The sequence below is a fragment of the Myotis daubentonii genome, chromosome 12 (genome assembly GCF_963259705.1).
Source record: "Myotis daubentonii chromosome 12, mMyoDau2.1, whole genome shotgun sequence".
Taxonomy (NCBI): domain Eukaryota; kingdom Metazoa; phylum Chordata; class Mammalia; order Chiroptera; family Vespertilionidae; genus Myotis; species Myotis daubentonii.
The window spans coordinates 57524055-57543871 of NC_081851.1; the positions used below are offsets into that span (position 1 = coordinate 57524055).

At 46.3% G+C, this 19817-nt stretch overlaps 1 protein-coding gene across 1 annotated transcript; it reads left to right on the plus strand.

Annotated features, from left to right (window-relative positions):
* The first annotated feature begins 13 nt into the window (after positions 1-13).
* Positions 14-18927, plus strand: ABCG5 (ATP binding cassette subfamily G member 5). The gene is made up of 13 exons (XM_059659969.1): positions 14-348; positions 946-1067; positions 4341-4477; positions 4556-4654; positions 6621-6753; positions 8294-8433; positions 9128-9257; positions 9927-10140; positions 10217-10422; positions 11187-11325; positions 12743-12928; positions 15727-15839; positions 17103-18927. The coding sequence occupies exons 1-13, from the start codon at positions 203-205 to the stop codon at positions 17294-17296; spliced, it is 1959 nt and encodes a 652-aa protein (XP_059515952.1). The 5' UTR covers positions 14-202; the 3' UTR covers positions 17297-18927.
* Positions 18928-19817: the final 890 nt, after the last annotated feature.

Consider the following 19817-nt stretch of genomic DNA (forward strand, 5'->3'; position numbering starts at 1 on the left):
CAAGATAACACACGACTCTGGCTAAAGGTACATCAGATAATGCCATCTGTGGCCAAGCCCCTTCCCGCCGCGGGGCAGGCCCAGCGAGGGACTCCGGGGCCAGGTGAGGAGCCGGCCGGCCGTCAGCTGCTGGCTCCTCCACCCAGGCCACTCCGGGAGGTCAGGCACCAGAAAGCCCTCCTGTCTGTGCTGCCTGTTGACCATGAGTGACCTCCCATCCTTGACCCCCGTGGGGTCCTCAGGACTCCAGCTAAGCAAAGGCCCCCGGGGCTCCTCGGAGGAGGTTCCTGGAGCTGCATCAGAGCCTCGGCACAGCCTGGGCGTCTTCCATGCCTCCTACAGCGTCAGGTAAGCGGGCGACGGCCTACTCACCCCTCTGCTGGCTTCTCACTAATGGGGGGCATGTTTGGAGGCTTTGGCTCCCTCTTCAGTGGATCAAGGTGGAGAGAAGGGAGGGAAGGGCTGCCAGTGAAAAAGGAGGAACAAGGGTGCACGGCCCCTCCTCCTGCCACAGAGGACCTGGCAGCTACGCTGAACAAGGCAGCTGTGCCCTGCCTCGTGCCCCTGTGCCCCTTGCCCCTTCTCCTGGGCCCCCCTTGTGTACGATCTGTTTGATGTGGATGGAGAGGGCTTGGGGCTTGGGGTGCTTGCAACAGGAGGTGCAATGAAGACTGGTGAGAAAATGCAGGGTCAACGGAAGGGATAAGCAGCGTCCTGCTTGCCACCTCCCAGCCGGCCAGAGAGCTGGAGCGCGGAGCAGCGGCCGGCAGGTGCTTTCCAGAGGTGACCCTCCGCCGCTACTCGCCAGGGTCCGCAGAGGAGGACACTGAGGCTGAAGCAGGCTTAGCGACGTGTCCAGACATAACTGGCATCAGTGCTGGGGGACAAAGTGTGGTCCCTTCTAAGACCCCACTCTGCTTTTCCCTCGTGGGATTTCCTTTAAAGCTACCGCGTCGGGCCCTGGTGGGACATCGCATCTCGTCGGCAGCGGTGGAACAGGCAGATCCTCAAAGATGTCTCCTTGTACGTGGAGAGCGGGCAGATCATGTGCATCTTGGGGAGCTCAGGTAAGCTCCAAACTCTCGCTGAGGATTCAGAAAAGGCTGCATGGCTTGACTTGAACCCCACAATGAGGAAACAGGTTTAAGTTGTAGCAGCGTTCCTAATAAGTTTGATATTGGAATGAAATCTAATGACATGTCTGACTGTGAATGCAAGCAACCTGGTACTAATGTGAGATATTTAGAAAGATCCTTGAAAAAGTCCTGCCTAACATGTAGGTTAATTCATATTTCTTTTTTTAAAAAAATTTTTTTTAAAATATATTTTTATTGATTTTAGAGAGGAAGAGAGAGAGATAGAGAGATAGAAACATCAATGATGAGAGAGAATCACTGATCAGCTGCCTCCTGCACGCCCCTACTGGGGATCGAGCCCACAACCCAGGCATGTGCCCCCTTGGCCTGAATCGAACCCGGGACCTTTTAGTCCCCAGGCCGACGCTCTATCCACTGAGCCAAACCAGCCAGGGCCATATTTCTTTTTTTTTTTTTAATGTATTTTTATTGATCTCAGAGAGGAAGGTAGAGGGAGAGAGAGATAGAAACATCAATGATGAGAGAGAATTATTGATCGGCTGCCTCCTGCATGACCCCCTACCCCCACCCCCTGGGGATTGAGCCTGCAACCTGGGCATATGCCCTGACCGTGAATCGAACCATGGCCTCCTGGTTCATAGGTTGATGCTCAACCACTGAGCCACACTAGCTGTGCTAAATTTTCTTTTAATAATTATAACATACTTCTTTAAAAAGAACAAAAGCTGTTGTTTCTATAATAACTTGTCACTTGTTGCCTTCCTTATGTAGGATAAAAACGGGCGGCATGTAGCACACAGCCAGGAATTGAACCCACCTTCTCAGAGGGGGGTCCCACAGGCCAATATTATGCTTCATGCACATCTCAGCAGGACATGGGTGGGGTTCTGGGTCTGGGGCTCATGGGCTGGTTTCTGATGATCCCTAATCGTGGTTCTACGACAGTGTCCATCTTTTTATGCTGAACATGGATTCACAGTAGATGCGAATTCCACAGGAGTGGGAGGTTTCTCCCTCTCTTCCTGCTCTATCTTCAACAACTAGAACAGGGCTGGGCACATAATAAGTGCTTCAATATTTGTTGAATCAATAAATAAGCAAATGAATCAATGTTATGCATTACTTTTAGTGTTTCATAAAATGACATTATTTCATTGGTGTTTTATCTAAAGCAGCATTATTTATCAAATCTTTATTAGTGAGGCACAAGATGGCTTAGGTGTTCAAAGTCTCACTAAAGAATGGTCAAGTACAAGTTTGCCTAGGGCAGTGGTCGGCAGACTGCGGCTCACCAGCCACATGCGGCTCTTTGGCCCCTTGAGTGTGGCCACGAAGTTTCAATCACACTGTATGTGCACGCCCGCACCTGGTATTTTGTGGAAGAACCACACTCAAGGGGCCACAGTTTGCCGACCACTGGCCTAGGGTCACCCAACACTACAGGGAAAGGTAACTGTATTTCACTCATTATTTGCTATCGATTAGGACGTAGATTCTGTGCTACATGTTCCCTTGCAGCAGACTAGTTACAAACGATTTCTGTCCTTTTAGACAAGATAACCCCAAAGGTCATGGTTTTATTGCCCTGTATGGCATTAACCTTTTTTGGTTTCTTTTTCCCTTTTTTATTATAATAAAATACACATAATGGAAAATTTCACACCTTAATCATTTTAAGTGCACAGTTCAGTGGGATCAAATATCTAGGGTGTCCCCCAAAAATGTATACACACACTTTGAATAACTATAAAGGCAGAGTTTATTAAAATATACTCAGTTTTGAAAATTGAGCTATCGGCTGTTACAGTGTGTTTACATTTTTGGGGACATCCTGTGTTCACAGTATTGTGCAACATCCGGGAAAAAGCGCTCTGTGTTTGGCACAAGGAAGTCGCCTTGATGACCGACTGTAGGGAGGCCAGTTTTGATGCAGTGATGGGACTGGCATCCCGGCTCCTGGATACTCAGAGCTTCTGTCAGAACTGAGATTGGAGCCCAGAACTGTAAGGCCAGGGAGGCTTCCAGCTAGAGATCCACATACAAGGTCCCATAAGGTGACTGGGGCATTTCAGGGCACATCTTGAATGACAGCCCTATTAAGTCACCTTTGTTTCTTTGCAATCACTCTCCTCTCTCCCCACATTGACGTCTACCCAAACAGGTTGGGGCTAATTCTGAGCTTGGTCAGTCCTGGGGTAGAAAAGAGGATGACTCTATGGGAGTGTGGCTTTTTTTTTTTTTTAAATATATTTTACTGATTTTTTACAGAGAGAAAGGGAGAGGGATAGAGAGTTAGAAACATCGATCAGCTGCCTCCTACACACCTCCTACTGGAGATGTGCCCGCAACCCAGGTACATGCCCTTGACCGGAATCGAACCTGGGACCCTTCAGTCCGCAGGCCGACGCTCTATCCACTGAGACAAACCGGCCAGGGCGGGAGTGTGGCTTCTTTATCTTCGTATCCCCCCAAAGCATCAAGCAGTTTCCTTACAAATATTTGAACAAAAGATCTTCTCTTTAGGGTTGCACAAGCCATCCCATCCAGGCAGCTTGTCCACTCCAGCTCTCCAGCGGGAAGTTCTGAGCAACAGGCTGCTGGGTTAGGCCCAAGGCTGTTTACACCCCGCTGAGGCCAACGTGGTTTCACGGGGGGACTCGCTAAACTAGTGCTTTTCCAACGCTAATATGCCTGGGATTTACCCCGGGAGCTTGTTAAAAAGCAGCATCAGATTCAGCGGCTGTGGGCGGGGCCTGAGAGTCTGCCCGGCTATCAGGCGCTCAGGCGATGCTGATGTTGCTGGTCCCCAGGTCGCACTTGATGAGCGGGGTTCCAGGCAGTGTCCCCTACTTTTAGGAACCACCTGACGATCCCGGGGGGGGGGGGGCACAAAAAGAAATTCAGATGTCTTAGGACCAAATGTTTCCAAAAATCCCGGTTTTCCTTTTATTTTGAACATATATTGTCCTTTTCAGTGGGAACCGGCTTTAAAAGCAGATAAACAGGCGAAGACCAGGATGAGGGGAATGCCTGTGCCTCCTGTCACTCAGGCGACAAGCAGGAAAGGCTCATTGGTGTCGCCAGAGTTTGCCTTAGGAGGCTCGCCCCCCAGGCTCTCGGAAGCTCCTGGGTGCCCGCGGCGGGGCTTCCTCCAGGGCCTTAGGAGGCTCACCCCCAGGCTCTCGGAAGCTCCTGGATGCCCGGGGCGGGACCTCCTCCCGAGCCTTCTCTGCTCGCCCCCAGGCTCCGGGAAAACCACGCTGCTGGACGCCGTGTCCGGGAGGCTGCGGCGCCAGGGGACCTTGCTCGGGGAGGTGTGCGTGAACGGCCAGGCGCTGCGCAGGGACCAGTTCCAGGACTGCTTCTCCTACGTCCTGCAGGTGGGCGCGCCCCCGCCCGCCCGCCCGGCCCGGGCAACGACGGGGTCTGGGGCCACACTGATGCCTCCTCTCCCGCAGAGCGACACTCTGCTGAGCAGCCTCACGGTGCGCGAGACGCTGGGCTACACGGCGCTGCTGGCCATCCGCGGGGCCTCCCGGGCCTTCATCCAGAAGAAGGTGGGTGCCGCCTGTCCGCCTGCCCAGCAGTCGGGGCTTGGGCAGGGCTTCCCAGGCCCCCCAGCAGGGGCACCCAGGGGCTCACCCCCACTGGCTTGGCACCCATGCTTCCCTTCATTCCCCCCTCTTCCCTCTCCACAGCCTTTTTGAGTCTAGACCTGCACTGCCCAGTGTGGCAGCCACTGGTCTCATGTGGCTTTGTGCACTTGAAATGGGACTGGTCCTAATTGAGGTGTGGGGTGATGTGGCGAGCCCTCACGGCCATGGCATACTCAGCCCCACATTGGGCACCTTATGTGCCAGCACAGCCAAGGGTGAACCTGGGAGGGGGCAGTTAAGGATTTAGAAAAGACAGACAAGAGAATAAAAGCTGGGTCTAGGTGGGACTCTGTCCTCTCTGATGGAGAGCTAGCGACAGCACCACGGACTACAAGCCGTGTCTTTATTTTATAGCCAGATTCCACGAGGCAAAGTAAGGGCGTGGTCAAGATGTTTACAACATTCTGTGGGTTTTGATCCTACTCAACTACATGCACCTGAACTCTATCAAGCCCACATCACTCAGGCACGTGGGGCCACGTGTTCGGACCATAGGTTCAAGCTTACAACTACAGCTGTTGGCTATAATTGTGCTGGGAGGGCTGTGCCCTCCAAGCTGGGACTTGCACGTGGCCATGAGAGGACTGTGCCCTCTCATTAGTCCGAGGCTTGAACCTGTCCGAACACTGTAGCCGCTCTCCACAGGGTGTGTGCGCCATACACACTGAATTTTAAAAAGTCTGAAAAAACAGAACATGCTGGTTTATTTATGCATGTTTAACCTCCCTCTACTGCTTTGTATCTGTTTAGATTGTTCCTTCTTTTAGTCAAAGCTCCATCTACGCTGTTGATCCCACCCCTGTGTCCTCTGGAACACTGTTCTATAACTCACCCCCTTTTACTCCAATCTAGTTTGTTTGGTTATTATTATTTTTTTTAATGCGGTGCTCTCTTTTTTCATTAGAGGTGCATGGGAACAAAGCTCACTACCATATAAATCACTGTTCTCAGTTCATTCTTTCTGCTTTGCCCAGTGCCGCTACAGGGAGGGGGGCTTGGTAAGGGGAGAGCCAGAGCTGGAGATCTTTGGAGGGTCTGTGGAGAGGGGCTACGCTCAGGGAGAAAGGAGAGGGAGGAAAAAACAACCACCTTGTGATTGGAGAGTCAGTAAGGAATCTTTTTAGTTGTGGGGAGCTGAGAATGCGGAGTAAGGAGAGGTTTCGGGGAGCTGCAGGGTATAAGATAAGTAGACTGAGGAGAACTGGGGGAGAAGACATGTTAAGAAGTGTGGCTGTGGGTTATAAGCTGAGTCCCTTTTTAAGTCCTTACAGAGATTCAAGGAAAGATTGGCATTACTTTTAATGACTTTCGATAGCTGGATTATAGTTCTTTGGTGCAAAACCACGCTGAGATTGGACCACAGGGGACCACAGGTCTTATTTGGGTTACATAAGGGAAATCAGGTTTATTTCAGACCAAATGGGATTTTAAAAACCTAATAGAGTTTCGAAAACCAAACATTAAAAGAACAAGCTGTGCTGTGACTGTGCCTTTGGGGGACTTTTCTGTGTGGGTTGGACTGCCTGCAGCGTCCGAAAGCAGGCGTCCAGGGACATCTCCACCGTTTCCTGGGGAATTTCTCCGGAGCAAAGGGAAGCCGTTGTTGTTGCTCTAAAGACTTTTTTAAAGACAAGTCATCTTGTTTATTTTAATCAGCCGCATGTATTATGTTGTGATTAGAACCAAGTTGGATTTTACTGTGATGGGCGTGCTGCCCGCCCCTCCCCTCCCCCGCTCCCCCCGTGGTGAGTCTGAAAGTGGCCGGAGCACTCAGGGAAGCGTGTGGCCTCTCCTGCGCCACCCTCTGGCTGAGAGTGGGAACAGCCGCCCCGCAGTGACCAGCCTTCCTGGGCTCTGTCTCCCACAGGTGGAGGCCGTCATGGCCGAGCTGAGTCTGAGCCACGTGGCCGACCAACTGATCGGCAACTACAACTTCGGGGGAATCTCCACAGGCGAGCGGCGGCGGGTCTCCATCGCAGCCCAGCTCCTCCAGGATCCCAGTAAGTGGGACCCCAACTGCCATGAGCTGCTCCCGGGTGTCTTCCACGTCAGGCCCTTTCTTCATATGAGGCCCTTTCTCCACAGTCTCCATTTGCAAAGGGGTTTGCACAGGTTTTTCAAACCAAAGACCCAGTTTTCTCGAAAGTCCTATGTAGTTCCTGATACTCTTTCCTCATCCAAGTACCAAACAGCTCTTGGACTCAGAAGCACTCATTTGTGTTTTGATGTTCAGTTAGGGTAGTGGTTCTCAACCTTCTGGCCCTTTAAATACAGTTCCTCATGTTGTGATCCAACCATAAAATTATTTTTGTTGCTACTTCATAACTGTAATGTTGCTACTGTTATGAATCGTAATGTAAATATCTGATATGCAGGATGGTCTTAGGCGACCCCTGTGAAAGGGTCGTTCGACCGCCAAAGGGGTCGCGACCCACAGGTTGAGAACCCCTGAGTTAGGGGGTCCTGCCCTGTGCACCCGCACTTCCTCCAGGAGCAGTACCACTGTGTCTGCTGTATAAGCCAGTAGCTTTGGTGTGACTGGAAGTATTTATGAAATGGCAGGAATTAAAGCAGGATGTGGAGGGATACACTTAAAAGTGATTGTGTTGGGGGAAGGGCTATCAAGATGGGTAGCTTGTCACCTGGCCCCCCTGCCTGGTTTGGTCACTTTCCCCATCACCTGGGGAGACTGCGCCTCTACAGAAACCTGGAAGAGGACACAGTGCCTCTGGATACTTTTTCTCACTGGGGGAGACCACGACTGCTTGCCCTCCCGATGGTGCCAGGTCACTGAAGGCAAAAAAGAGAGATGCTCTTAAGAGCCCTTGCCATTTTTGGGGTAGAAATAAATGACAGTTAAATCCTCTAAAAAAAGCCAGACGCGCCCTAGCCGGTTTGGCTCAATGGATAGAGCGTCTGCCTGCGGACTGAGGAGTCCCGGGTTCAATTCCGGTCAAGGGCATGTGCCTCGGTTGCAGGCTCCTCCCGGGCAGGAGGCAACCAATCGATGTGTTTCTCTCACATCGACGTTTCTCTCTGTCTTTCCCTCTCTCTTCCACTCTCCCTAAAAATCAATGGAAAAATATCCTTGGGTAAGGATTAACAAACAAACAAAAAAAGCCAAACACCCACTTTGAACCTGGTTTTATGGGTTTGAGGTTTATTTGCAGTGCAAAGACCTTATTAGTGTTGAAAAGTGCTAGTCATGAAATGCGGTTATGTTTTTAAGCAGCCTTTTAAAACCACATGGTGCCAGGCTGCCAGCCCTGTCCTCTCAGGGTCCCCCGGATGGGGCCCAATGGTCCATAGAACCATGTGCGAGTGAGGCTTGGTCTGGCTGCTGCCCTGAGGATTACGCCTGAAGTGTGCTCGGGAGCTGGGAGTTAGGGCCTCCTCGGCCGGGTCCTTTCTCCCGGGCTCGGGCTGAAAGGCAGCTTGCATGCAGGTGCTTCTCACCGTGCACTGATCGGATGGGGTGAAACAGCTGGAACGGTTCAAAACGCTGAGTGACTCTGACGTCTGCCCCTTCTTTGCCGGCAGCCATCATGCTGTTTGATGAGCCGACGACAGGCCTGGACTGCATGACTGCAAACCAGATCGTCGTCCTCCTCGCAGAGCTGGCCCGCAGGAACCGCATTGTGATCCTCACCATCCACCAGCCCCGCTCCGAGCTCTTCCAGGTGAGGGGGCACGTCTCTTGTTCCTGCTCAACTCGTCCAAGGTGGTGCATGTGTGTGTTGTGCTGAGGAGCACGGGGTAGAGGTTAGTTAGTACTCGCCAACCAGAGCAGCTGGAGCCAGTAGCTCCTGATACGGAAGGGCAAAGGAGGGAAGCTCACTTCCTTCAGCACCTGCTCATTTAATCCACACAACTGTCCCGTGAGGTGCATGTCAGTCTTTCCACCTTACAGAGAAGAGTGAGACTTAGAAATGATACAACATTGAGCCACGGTCACACAGTTAGTAAGAAACTGGAAGTCCAGTTGTTTGTTTTTCCCACTAAATCACAGTTTTTTTCCAAAAATTTCAATTTATCCTCCAAGGATCCTTTTAGGGATCCATTATTTGCCTTTTATAGATGAGGATCTAAAATTTAAAAAAAATATTTTGTCCAAGGTCAGTCACTCACTCAGTCGCTCCACTGAGACTCAAACCCAAGCCCATTGATCAGGTCCAGACGTGATGCTGGGCACAGGCTGGATGCTCAGCGGCACCCAGGCCCAAAAGAACAGGGGTTGCATTTTGGGTGTCTCCCTGGGATGCAGTAAGAATACTGACGCGTGGCTGAGGTCATCGAAGGACGGACTGCTTGCAGCTTTTCTCATCAGGGTGTGCTGACTTGATTACACACTAATACGGTCTGTTGTCCAATCAGCTCTTTGACAGAATCGCCATTCTGAGCTTCGGAGAGCTGGTTTTCTGCGGGACGCCGGTGGAAATGCTTGAGTTCTTCAGTGGCTGTGGCTACCCTTGTCCCGAACATTCAAACCCTTTTGATTTCTATAGTAAGTTTTTCAATCACAGTCCCCACCATGAGAAACAACTTTATCATCTCAGATTTCTGCCTGGATGACACCAGCACTGCTGGATTTTATTTTTGCATTTGTTTTGGTGTTTTTAATCCTCAAGAAATTAATTTGGCTGGGTCAGTGAACTTGCCATAACCTATCAGAATGAAATGGGGGAATCTCTTTTAAATTGGGGCATGCCTTCTTGGTCAGAGAAAAATGAGCTGAGCTTCTGAATTCTCCCATACAGTCCCCCTGGGGTCCTTATGGCCCTGGTGGTAGTTTTAACACATTCTGATTTTAAAGGTGGGCATTAACAACAGGTGTTATTCTGGCGGGATGAAGTATTACAGCTAGTACTCAGTGGTCGGCAAACTCATTAGTCAACAGAGCCAAATATTAACAGTACAATGACTGAAATTTCTTTTGAGAGCAAAATTTTTAAACTTAAACTATATAGGTAGGTACATTGTTATGAACTTAATTAGGGTACTCCTAAGGCTTAGGAAGAGCCACACTCAAGGGGTCAAAGAGCCGCATGTGGCTCATGAGCCGTGGTTTGCCGACCACGGTCCTAGACCAATGATGAAACCTAGATTATTAGCCATTGTGTATATATGTGCATTTAAAAACACATGGGTTATTTCTTTTGGGAAAATATTTTAGTGGATCTGACATCAGTGGATACCCAAAGCAAAGAACGGGAAATGGAAACCTACAAGAGAGTCCAATCGATTGGATCTGCCTTCAGAGAATCAGCAATTTATCACAAAACCTTGGAGAATATCGAAAGAACAAAACACCTGAGAACATTACCAATGGTTCCTTTCAAAACCAGAGACTCCCCTGGAACTCTTTCTAAACTGTGTGTTCTTTTGAGGTAAGAGACTCACCCCGTATTAGATGCTTCTATCCACCAACAAAAGAACAGGAATTAAAACGGGGTTGTCTTTCAGGAGAGTGACGAGAAACTTAATGAGAAATAAGCTGGCAGTGGTTATGCGTCTGGTTCAGAATCTGATCATGGGTTTGTTCGTCATTTTCTTCCTTGTACGGGTCCAGAACGATGTGCTCAAAGGTGCTTTCCAGGACCGCGTGGGTCTCCTGTACCAGTTTGTGGGTGCCATGCCATACACAGGCATGCTCAACGCAGTGACTCTGTGTAAGTGCCATGCCCAGGAGCTGTGCCCTGGAGCTAGGGGAGGGGGGGGGGCTCCTCTCTCCCTGAATATCTCCCATCTCCTGCTGTCACTTTGCAAGACTCCACCATTATCAGGATATTTCTCTGGGGAAATACCAGATTCTCTCTCTGGGGAAAAGCAACTACTGAGGTACTCACCCTTAGTGTATTCAACCGAGTGCATGTCTGAGGGTCCCTGAGGATCCAGGGAAACATAAAGTAGGAGGTACTGATGGGGAAGGTTTGGAAAGGTTATCCCTGGTGTCCTATCTTGGCCATTAGGATGTGCAGTCCAGGGGGCCCAGGTACCTGGCCAACTTTGTGCTGTTACCTTCTTCTTTAGGACCTAATTTTCAAAGTCTGTGGGAATTCGGAAGCAATACCTAGTTGCTTGATGCTCTGTGCCAAGGTCCTGCACAAACAGAGGACAAAGTGGCTCACATCACTCATTTGTGCCCCTTTTGCAATCGTGTTCTTGAATTGGTTGACACCCCTTCCCCCACATTAAGGAGAAGGAAATAAATTATGACAAATTTGCAACCGCACTGTAATTCAGATAGAGTGTAGATTTCTAGGGTGGAGTTAATCATAACTCCCTGGATGGCAGCTCCCCTCTTTCGCTGACTTGAGAGCCCAGCTGGTCCTCACTGTCCAGCTCCAGCAGACCTCAAGTGCAGCTTGGGCTAGCCCGCCCTCCCTCAGCTGTGTGGTGACCGACTGTTCTGCAACCTGCCTTCCGTGCCCAGTTCCTGTGCTGCGAGCGGTCAGTGATCAGGAGAGCCAGGACGGCCTGTACCAGAAGTGGCAGATGCTGCTGGCCTATGTGCTGCACGTCCTCCCCTTCAGCGTCATTGCCACTGTGATCTTCAGCAGTGTGAGCTACTGGTAAGGGGTGTGCGCTGACCTCCTGTGGGCCCAGCCAGCCAGTGGGATCTGGAGAAGGGGAGCTCCAGGGTAGAGAACCCTGAGTTTCTCTGTACTTTCCCATCGGCACTGCTGTTTAGTAGGAATATTAACGTGCTTGATGACCGCTGGAGTCCCAGATCCCACTGCAGCAAGTGTGGACTATACAGTGTAAAACCTTCCCGAAATCTGTAAATTGCCATATACCACAACACAACTGGCCCTAAAGTGTTTCAAATAATGGGGTATGGACATAAGCAAATCTTCAAATAAGTTTAATTCATGAAAGTTTAAGATTAGTTTTACAAGGAAGTTCAACCTCGAGACCAGTTCTATTGCTCGCTATGACGTGCGCTGACTACCAGGGGCAGCACGGAATGAAGGAAGGCCCTGGCTGGCGGCTGGCAGCCAGGAAAGGGAGGCCCTAGCAGGCAGCCGGAAGGCCCTGATTGGCCCTGATTGCCAGCCAGGCCTACCCGTGTATGAATTTCATGCACCAGGCCTCTAGTATAATAATAATAATAATAATAATAATAATAGCAGCTAACATATTGAGCACTTGCTTTATGACAGGCACCGAGAGCTTTAAATATATTATTTCATGTAATCCTTGCAACCATTCTATAAAGGTGATATAATTATCCTTGTTTGTAAGCAAGGAAACTGAGGCACAGTGGCCTTCCCCATCTCACTTCCATCATCCCAAGTTAATTACAGATGAGACCAAGAGTCTACTTGGTTGGGTGGGGAGAGGGGCTCTTGGAGGTTTTATGGAGGAGAATTTGAGAGACAGCAGGATTTCAACAGATGGAATCAGGAACAAGGGCCTAACGGGAAGGAGTAGCCGGGGCGTAGGTTCAGAAGCAAAAACACAGAAGAAATTTCAGTTGCACTGTGGGGAATGAAGGGTTGGGAGAAGTCTTGGAAAATCTGACTGCTGGCCTTACAGCCCAGTAGGGGAGGTGCTGAATGCCAGGCTAAGGGGCTGCAGTGGATTTGATAATGGACGTGGGAGAGGTTGGGTGAGCCCTAGCATTAGGGTAGTAGGCTAGCTTGGGTAGGAGGGGTGCTAGCAAGGCAGAACGTGGTTATTTGTGGAGAAGCAGGAGAGTCCAGTACCCCTACTCATTGTAGTTGGCTGTGACTCTTCCTCTGAGAGCTGAAGGACCCGTGAAAGGGAAGAGGCTCGCATTGAGCTGGACCAACAGAGACAACTGGCGATAATAAATGGTCTCAAATGTTTGCTCTGTTCCCAAAAGGCCTTTCAAAGGGGAGTTTGATTTGTCCTGCAAACTCTTCTCTCCACTAACCACCACGAACTCGTTCATAGAAGGCAAGCATGGTATTTTTCTTAAATGATAACCCTTGGAGAGAAACTAAAGACCTTGTATGTTTTTAGGACTCTGGGCTTGTACCCCGAGGTTGCCAGATTTGGATATTTCTCTGCTGCTCTCCTGGCCCCCCACTTAATTGGGGAATTTCTAACTCTTGTGCTACTTGGAATGGTCCAAAACCCAAATGTGGTCAACAGTATAGTGGCTCTGCTCTGCATTGCTGGGGTGCTGGTGGGATCCGGACTCGTAAGGTAAGCTACCACAAGTCAAAAGAATTAGATTGTATGACTTGTTAATGATCACCTGATAGTGATTATTATTAAGAAATTCCAGAGAAGAGCTATGTGACACTAGTTAAAGATATCACCTTATAGACTGGGGTATGTATAGTGCTTGCTAACCATTATTGCGTAGACTTTAAACTGTTCAGTATTTGTTCAATAAGATGTCTTCACACAGAGAATCAGGAACTGACAATTTAGGCCCATTATCAATATGATTCACATGTAATAAGCTCTTATAACAGGAAGAAAAACCCACAGCCTATATGTTACAAACGAAATAGCACACATTTAGTTCATTTCTGCTTCTGTATTGGTGAGTCTCTATTCCAGTTCTCAGCCCTCACTTTCTTTTAGGAAGTAAGAAGAGGCAGGTAAGAAAAGAGCCTATGGGATCACAGACTGCAAGAAAGCATCAGAACTAGGACACACAACAAAAGTTAACAGTAATTAGCTCTGGGTGACATATTTTTATTTCTTTCCTATATTTTGTGAATTTTCCATACCAGACAGGCATCATTTTATAACCAAGAAAAAAATAAATATAAATAAAAAAAGAAAGAAAAGTAGCATACACAATATAAATGAAATATTTTTATATTAAAAAGATATAAATAGAATAATATAAAAATAGTCTAAATAAAAAATAAATACATGCAAAAGTAGCAGGAATAATGGAAAAGCTTAGAAGGTTAAAAATGATCCCAGGCAAGTGACATGAGTGGATCTAGTAAGTAAATACGGGTCTCTGAGGAAATATGAAGACGCTGCTTTTTGACTTAAAAAGCAAATAAACAGAAAAGCTGCATTGTTTTTGTATGTTTAATTATTTAACTCCCAGAGCAATCCACGTTCAGGGAGAAAACTAACCTCAGACCTCGCTCAGCTCCTTGCACGTCTGAGGCTCGCTGCGAGCGGGCTGGCCCTGCAGTCAGACTCCCTCCACCACTTCGCTGCCAGTGGCCACGGGCAAGTCCTTTGCTCATTTATAAAGTGGATCATGAGAAGCAAATGACAATCAGTATGAAAACACTCCATAAACGGCAGTGAGTTGTACAAAGGTGAGGTATTATAAAGCGAAATGAGCTGGGGATTGACCAGTCACGGAGGTTTTTTTGAATAACAATGCTGTTGCCTTGTATTTGTCTATGGTGCTTAGGTTGATCCCTAGCATCTATGAAAAATGCACAAATCCAGTCACCCCAAGGGCACAGAATCACGCCAGCAAAGTATAGACCCAACCTTGGACAGCATCTCCTGTTCCATATTTCCGTCATTACGGTTCCAATCAATCTGGCAGTATTTCACGTATTTGGTTTGTAGGAAAAGGGAATTAATTGTTCTCAAAAGAGAGGCAGTGGCCAACATTAACAAATGCTCTTAGGTTCTTGGCAAAATCTCAGCATCCCAACACTTCACCTGGGTCCCACTCCCATCTTGAAATTCTCTCTGCTCTTGAAAACCACATCAACCTCCTAGTCCTTCTGTTTATATTTTTCCCTCAAGCCATCATCTTTCCTGGCTGAGTGCCTGCAACATTTGAGCTTTTGGCTGCCTTCTCCTTTAAACACAATTGGAAATACCTTCACTGTTGTTCTCGCTTACAAAATCATGCAAGTTCTCAGGGGCGGGGCATGCACACCATACCGAAATATTGTAAGGAAAATAGTAAAAGTCACCTAAAGTATCACAATCCAGAGTTAATTTTTGTTGTGCATCTTGCTAGACATTTATGTAATTTTTAATAAAAATGAGATCATACATACTATTGTGAAGGGATAAAGTATGCATGCTTTTTCCCCATTTAACAATATAATGTGGACAGTGCCGTATCAATAAATTTAGATCTGTGGTTCCTCTCTCTTGAAAGTACTCCAGAGCTTCTATGCCAGCCTGGTTCTCTTCCTATGCCCTTCACTATCCCATTGGTCTCCTTTGCCACCTACAGGAAGCCTGCCCATCATTCCCTTGCCGAGATGAGCTCTCCCTTTGTTTTCTCTGAGACTCGTGGTGCAGTCTTCTTTTAATAGATTGTCAACCCTTGAGGGCAGCATCTGTGTCTTATTCACCATCATAGTTCTCCTCAGTGAGCAGCCCAGTTAGGTTTGCAAAATATATTTGACTTCTGTGAACAAATGGATGACTGCTCTCCTTGCTTGCTTGCTCTCTCCATCTTTTCACCTTATATGGTCGCTTAGTTCTTCACACACGAGCACCCTCAAGTATGTTTAACCACAGAAACTCTCCTCTAATGTGATACGCATTAGGTGTACTTTTCCTTTTATATTTGTATCAGTGGTGCTGATATAAACACCAAAAATATTAAACACGAATCCATCATCAGGGGGTTGATTGTTAAATGAAGGTTTCTACTATAATCAACCACCAAGCTGTGATTGACAGGTTAGAATGCTACGCCTACTGAGTCGGAAGGCTGTCTGAGACATGTGTTTGGTTGAAACACAGCAGGTTAGGAAAGGGCATGATTCCTTTTATGTAAAGAGTTTGATTCCATTTATGTAAAATCTTATAAATGCACATACACACGTCACATGTATCACCAAAATGTGAACAGTAGTTATTTCTGGGCAGTGGTATTTTTTTATACTTCTCAGTATTGTCTGCCATTTTTATAGTAAGCATCATTTTTATAATGAGAGATGAAAAACTGTATTTGTGTTGGCAAACATAAAATAAGGGTTGCCTGTCTTTCATTTGGTCAGACTATTCCCAGAGCCTACTGAATTTCATCTCTCTTTTTTCTTAAGGAACATAGAAGAAATGCCCATTCCTTTTAAAATCTTCACTTATTTTACATTCCAAAAATACTGCTCTGAGATTCTTGTAGTCAATGAATTCTATGGACGGAATTTCACTTGTGGTAAGTATTTTATTTTGGAATATTATTTGTACATGTCACTCTGAGGAAGCAATTTCTGGAGGGAAATGCACTTTTAAAATAAAAGATATGTTTTGTAATAATAGACTTAAAACTTTGTTTTGAAATAAAAGCTTGGTAACATTTTCTTTGGTTTTTAAAAAGAAATAAGCAGTGGTCAAGTTAGACACCTGTCAAAGGTCAATAGTTTAAGCTTGGGTAACTCAGTTGGTTAGAGCATTGTCCCGATAAACCAAGGTTTTGGGTTTGATCCTTGGTCAGGGGACACATAAGAATCAACCAAAGAATGAATGAATAAGTTCAACAAATTGATGTTCTCTCTCTCTCTCTCTCTCTCTCTCTCTCTCTCTCTCTCTCTCTCTCTCTCTCTCTCTCTCTCTCTCTCTCTGATAGATAGATAGATAATGACAGACCTGATGCACCGAAGTAAACTCTAGCATATTCTGATGGAATCAGTTTCTACGAGCTGGTTGAAGCTGGGTGCAGTGGCTTCTTATTCCCCAAATGTCCATAGTATAGAGCCGAGTAAAGCCATTTTTGGCAAAAGGCCGTCCCCCACCCCATGAGAGGGCAGTGGGAGCCTAACAAGGTCCGCCTGGCCATTGGAAATCCAGGCCATTCTCTGAAGGCAACTAAAGAACAGGGCAGAATGTAATAGTTGTTTTAAATATCTTTAGGTGATAACAGCAGTAATCTTTGGATATTCAGTGCTAAGTGATCTTAAGTGATCATGATTTTTACCAGTGCTATGGGAATGAATATATACCCCAAATGGAAACAAATCAATTTCCAACTTCAAATGGAGCCAGGGCCCAGAACACTCATTATTGCTTCATCTAATAATGATTCCAGGGCTGTGTCAAATGTCTGTGTCTCTCATGAAGAAGGGTACTTAGCAGGGTGCTAAGCACTTAGTGGGCATTTGGTAAATCCTTGCTTACGAAATTACTTTTTTTAAAAAGAAAATATTTCTTTATTGATTTCAGGGAGGAAGGGAGAAGGATAGATAGAAACATCACTGATGAGAGAGAATCATTGATTGGCTGCCTCCTGCACACCCCCTACTGGGGACTGAGCCTGCAACCCAGGCATGTGCCCTTGGCCGGAATCGAACCTGGGACCCTTCAGTACACAGGCTGATGCTCTATCCACTAAGCCAAGCCGGCTAGGGCACAAAATTACTTCTTAATCACCAAGTATTTACCAAATGCCCATATCTCACAATGTTGATCTTTTCCCTGGCAGGCAGCTCAAATGGTTCTGTGACAGCTAATCCAATGTGTGCCTTCAATCAAGGACTCCAATTCATTGAGAGAATCAGCCCGGGTGCAACATCCCGATTCACAGCAGACTTCCTGATCCTGTATGCGTTTATCCCAGCTCTTGTCCTCCTGGGAACAGTTGTGTTTAAAGTGCGGGATCATCTCATTAGCAGATAGTAAAGCACATTGCTGTGAGAATGGAACTGAAGCTCCTAGAGGTGCCTGGCTGCGTTGAATGTCTGAAGTAAGAATGCCTCCTGTTTCTGTCTTGACAGTACACCTGAAGTCTTTTAAACCATTAAGACTCCTTTTGTGCCCTTGGATCCATGAGGCCTTGAATGCTATTCCAAGTTGTAGGGACATGTGGTATTTAGAAATTGTGACTAAGCCAGTCCAAAATGTAGATAATAATACTTCATAAAGTTATGGAGACTGTACTATTTGTTTTCTTTGCTTTAGAGAGAAAAATAGGTCGGTTAAAAAATTATGCTTACGTTCGCTAAAGGATTCAATAAAAAGAATCCTGAATAGTTAGCAGAAAAGGGAGTGGTTAAAGCAAAGCGTCATGAAGAATTGGGTAAGAATGCTTTCATTGTTATTTAAAAACTCACAGTTATGTGCACATGTCCACGTGAGGGTTCTGAGTTACCTGATGACATCAAGAGGATGGTGGACAGATGCTGGATGATGAAGACCACTGGTCCAGAGTACTCAGTGATTTTATGGAGGGTTACAATAAAAAACTGCAGGAATGGCTGAACTGAGAACACAGCACATCAGGCACACCTCTTGTAATGTTTTTAAAGATTAGCTGGCTATTTTTCACTTCCACTTAGTTTACTTATAAAATTAAAAGTAAATATTATTAGATAAAGTGTTTGCACTGAGAAATGACATCTTTAAGGTTGGGGAGCAGCTATTATTGAAAGTCCATGTAGACAAAATGCTCAACGGACACAACATTTACACTCAGAAGAATAAGGTTACACACTGGGAGTTCATGTTCTTGAACTGTAAAGAGAAAGAATGCTGATGAATACAAACACCTATATTATATATTTTTAGGGATCGAATGTTGTACATAGATTGTATATAAATGGTATATACGAAATGACTATCTTTCTGATTGATCTTCAAGAAATTCATGTATAAGTCTGAAATAAGACTGTCTCAATGTTACCATGGTAACTCTGAGTGAGAATATCTTAGCACAAGAACTTGTTCAGTTACTATGACCCAACTTGTAAAGAATGATAAATTATAGCATTTGAAATGTCTCACATTATAGTAGGAAAGATCATTTCATTAAGGAAACCACAGTAAAATTCTATTTCTTAGAACAGTATTTAAAGATCTGGAGACATTGGTGAATTACCAGAATCGTACTGTCAATTTTTATAAAAGGTCTCTGACACTGATGATTATGGTGTAATAGTTACATAATGCCTCACAGATTATATATGTCACATCAATTATAGACAATTCTGCAGATGATAATCTATTAAAGTAGTTCAAAGAGAGTTCCACAGGAACCTCTTTAGAAATCACTGATTTCAACTTACTAAAGATATGGGTGCACAATGTAAGTGGAAACATTTTCTATTCATATGCAGATGAATTTCATTCTAGCTCAGAAACACTTGGAAAAGTGACAGAACACGTGACTTCAAGCTATTAAATGTTAGGGATACCATCTCTGAGAAACACAGTGACTTTCACAATGTGACAGTTTGTGTCTTAAGTCAAAAATGGACATGATGTGTAAGGAAATCAAATTATATAATAAAAATTCCTATTACTATTGTGGAATGAGCTGTTTCTTCTCACCAAGTCAGTGGTGTTTCTGAGAGCATCACGTTCACTGTTAATTTAAAGGGAGTCCTTTCTCCACAGCACCCAGGCCCAGCGCCTGTCAGCTCCTTCAGCTGAGGTTCCTTGGAGCCATGCTGCAAACCCTGCTCCCCACAGTGCTGGAGCCTCGGGTACTGCAGCTAGTTTAGGACACCTTATTTCACGACAGTAATCAGGCAGCTTGCTGTGCACTCAGATGCCACTCCTCAGCCTTGGTGTTCTTGTGGTTAGTAGGGGTGCTTATTTGAAGCTGGGTGCGTGGCATGGTAGGGTCAACATATTTTACAGTGGAAATGGAAGAACACAGAGTAAAAGAACTTTCCTGATTGGTAACAGCAACTATACTTACTCTAAATTGAACGTGGGTAGCAGGTACGTGAACCTATAAGATTGAGGCTTCTTACAAGCTATCCTACCTTGGAAATAATCTTGGTTATTACCAAGTGATCAAGTTTTGGTCTGTTTATTGACAACATCTCCTTAAAACTGCCTGTTCTTCAAAAAGTTACACTTAACGTATGTCAGAATCACTGGAGGTGCTGATTAGAAACGCAGTTTCCTGAGCCCCATTCCAGACTCACTGACTCTGTATTTCTGGTGTGGGGGCTCAGGAATGTGCATTTTAAATAAGTACTATGGGTGCTTTTTGTGCCTCACCATTAGAGTAACATTAGATGCTTGTGAAAGTGAACCCAATTCCCGTTTCCTACCAGCCACAGCTGAGAACTCCTTAGAGAAGGAATGTGTCTAATATGAGCACTTAACCTTATTCATAACTGTTACTACATGCTCTTGCTTTCACATTCCTGAAAACACATAAGCACAAACTTACCAATGCTGAACCAAG

Coding starts and splice junctions, on each gene's coding strand:
- ABCG5 (XM_059659969.1), top strand. CDS start 203: ATGAGTGACCTCCCATCCTTGACCCCCGTGGGGTCCTCAGGACTCCAG. Junction 1,068..4,340: donor GTGCATCTTGGGGAGCTCAG/GTAAGCTCCAAA, acceptor GCTCGCCCCCAG/GCTCCGGGAAAACCACGCTG. Junction 10,141..10,216: donor AAACTGTGTGTTCTTTTGAG/GTAAGAGACTCA, acceptor GTTGTCTTTCAG/GAGAGTGACGAGAAACTTAA.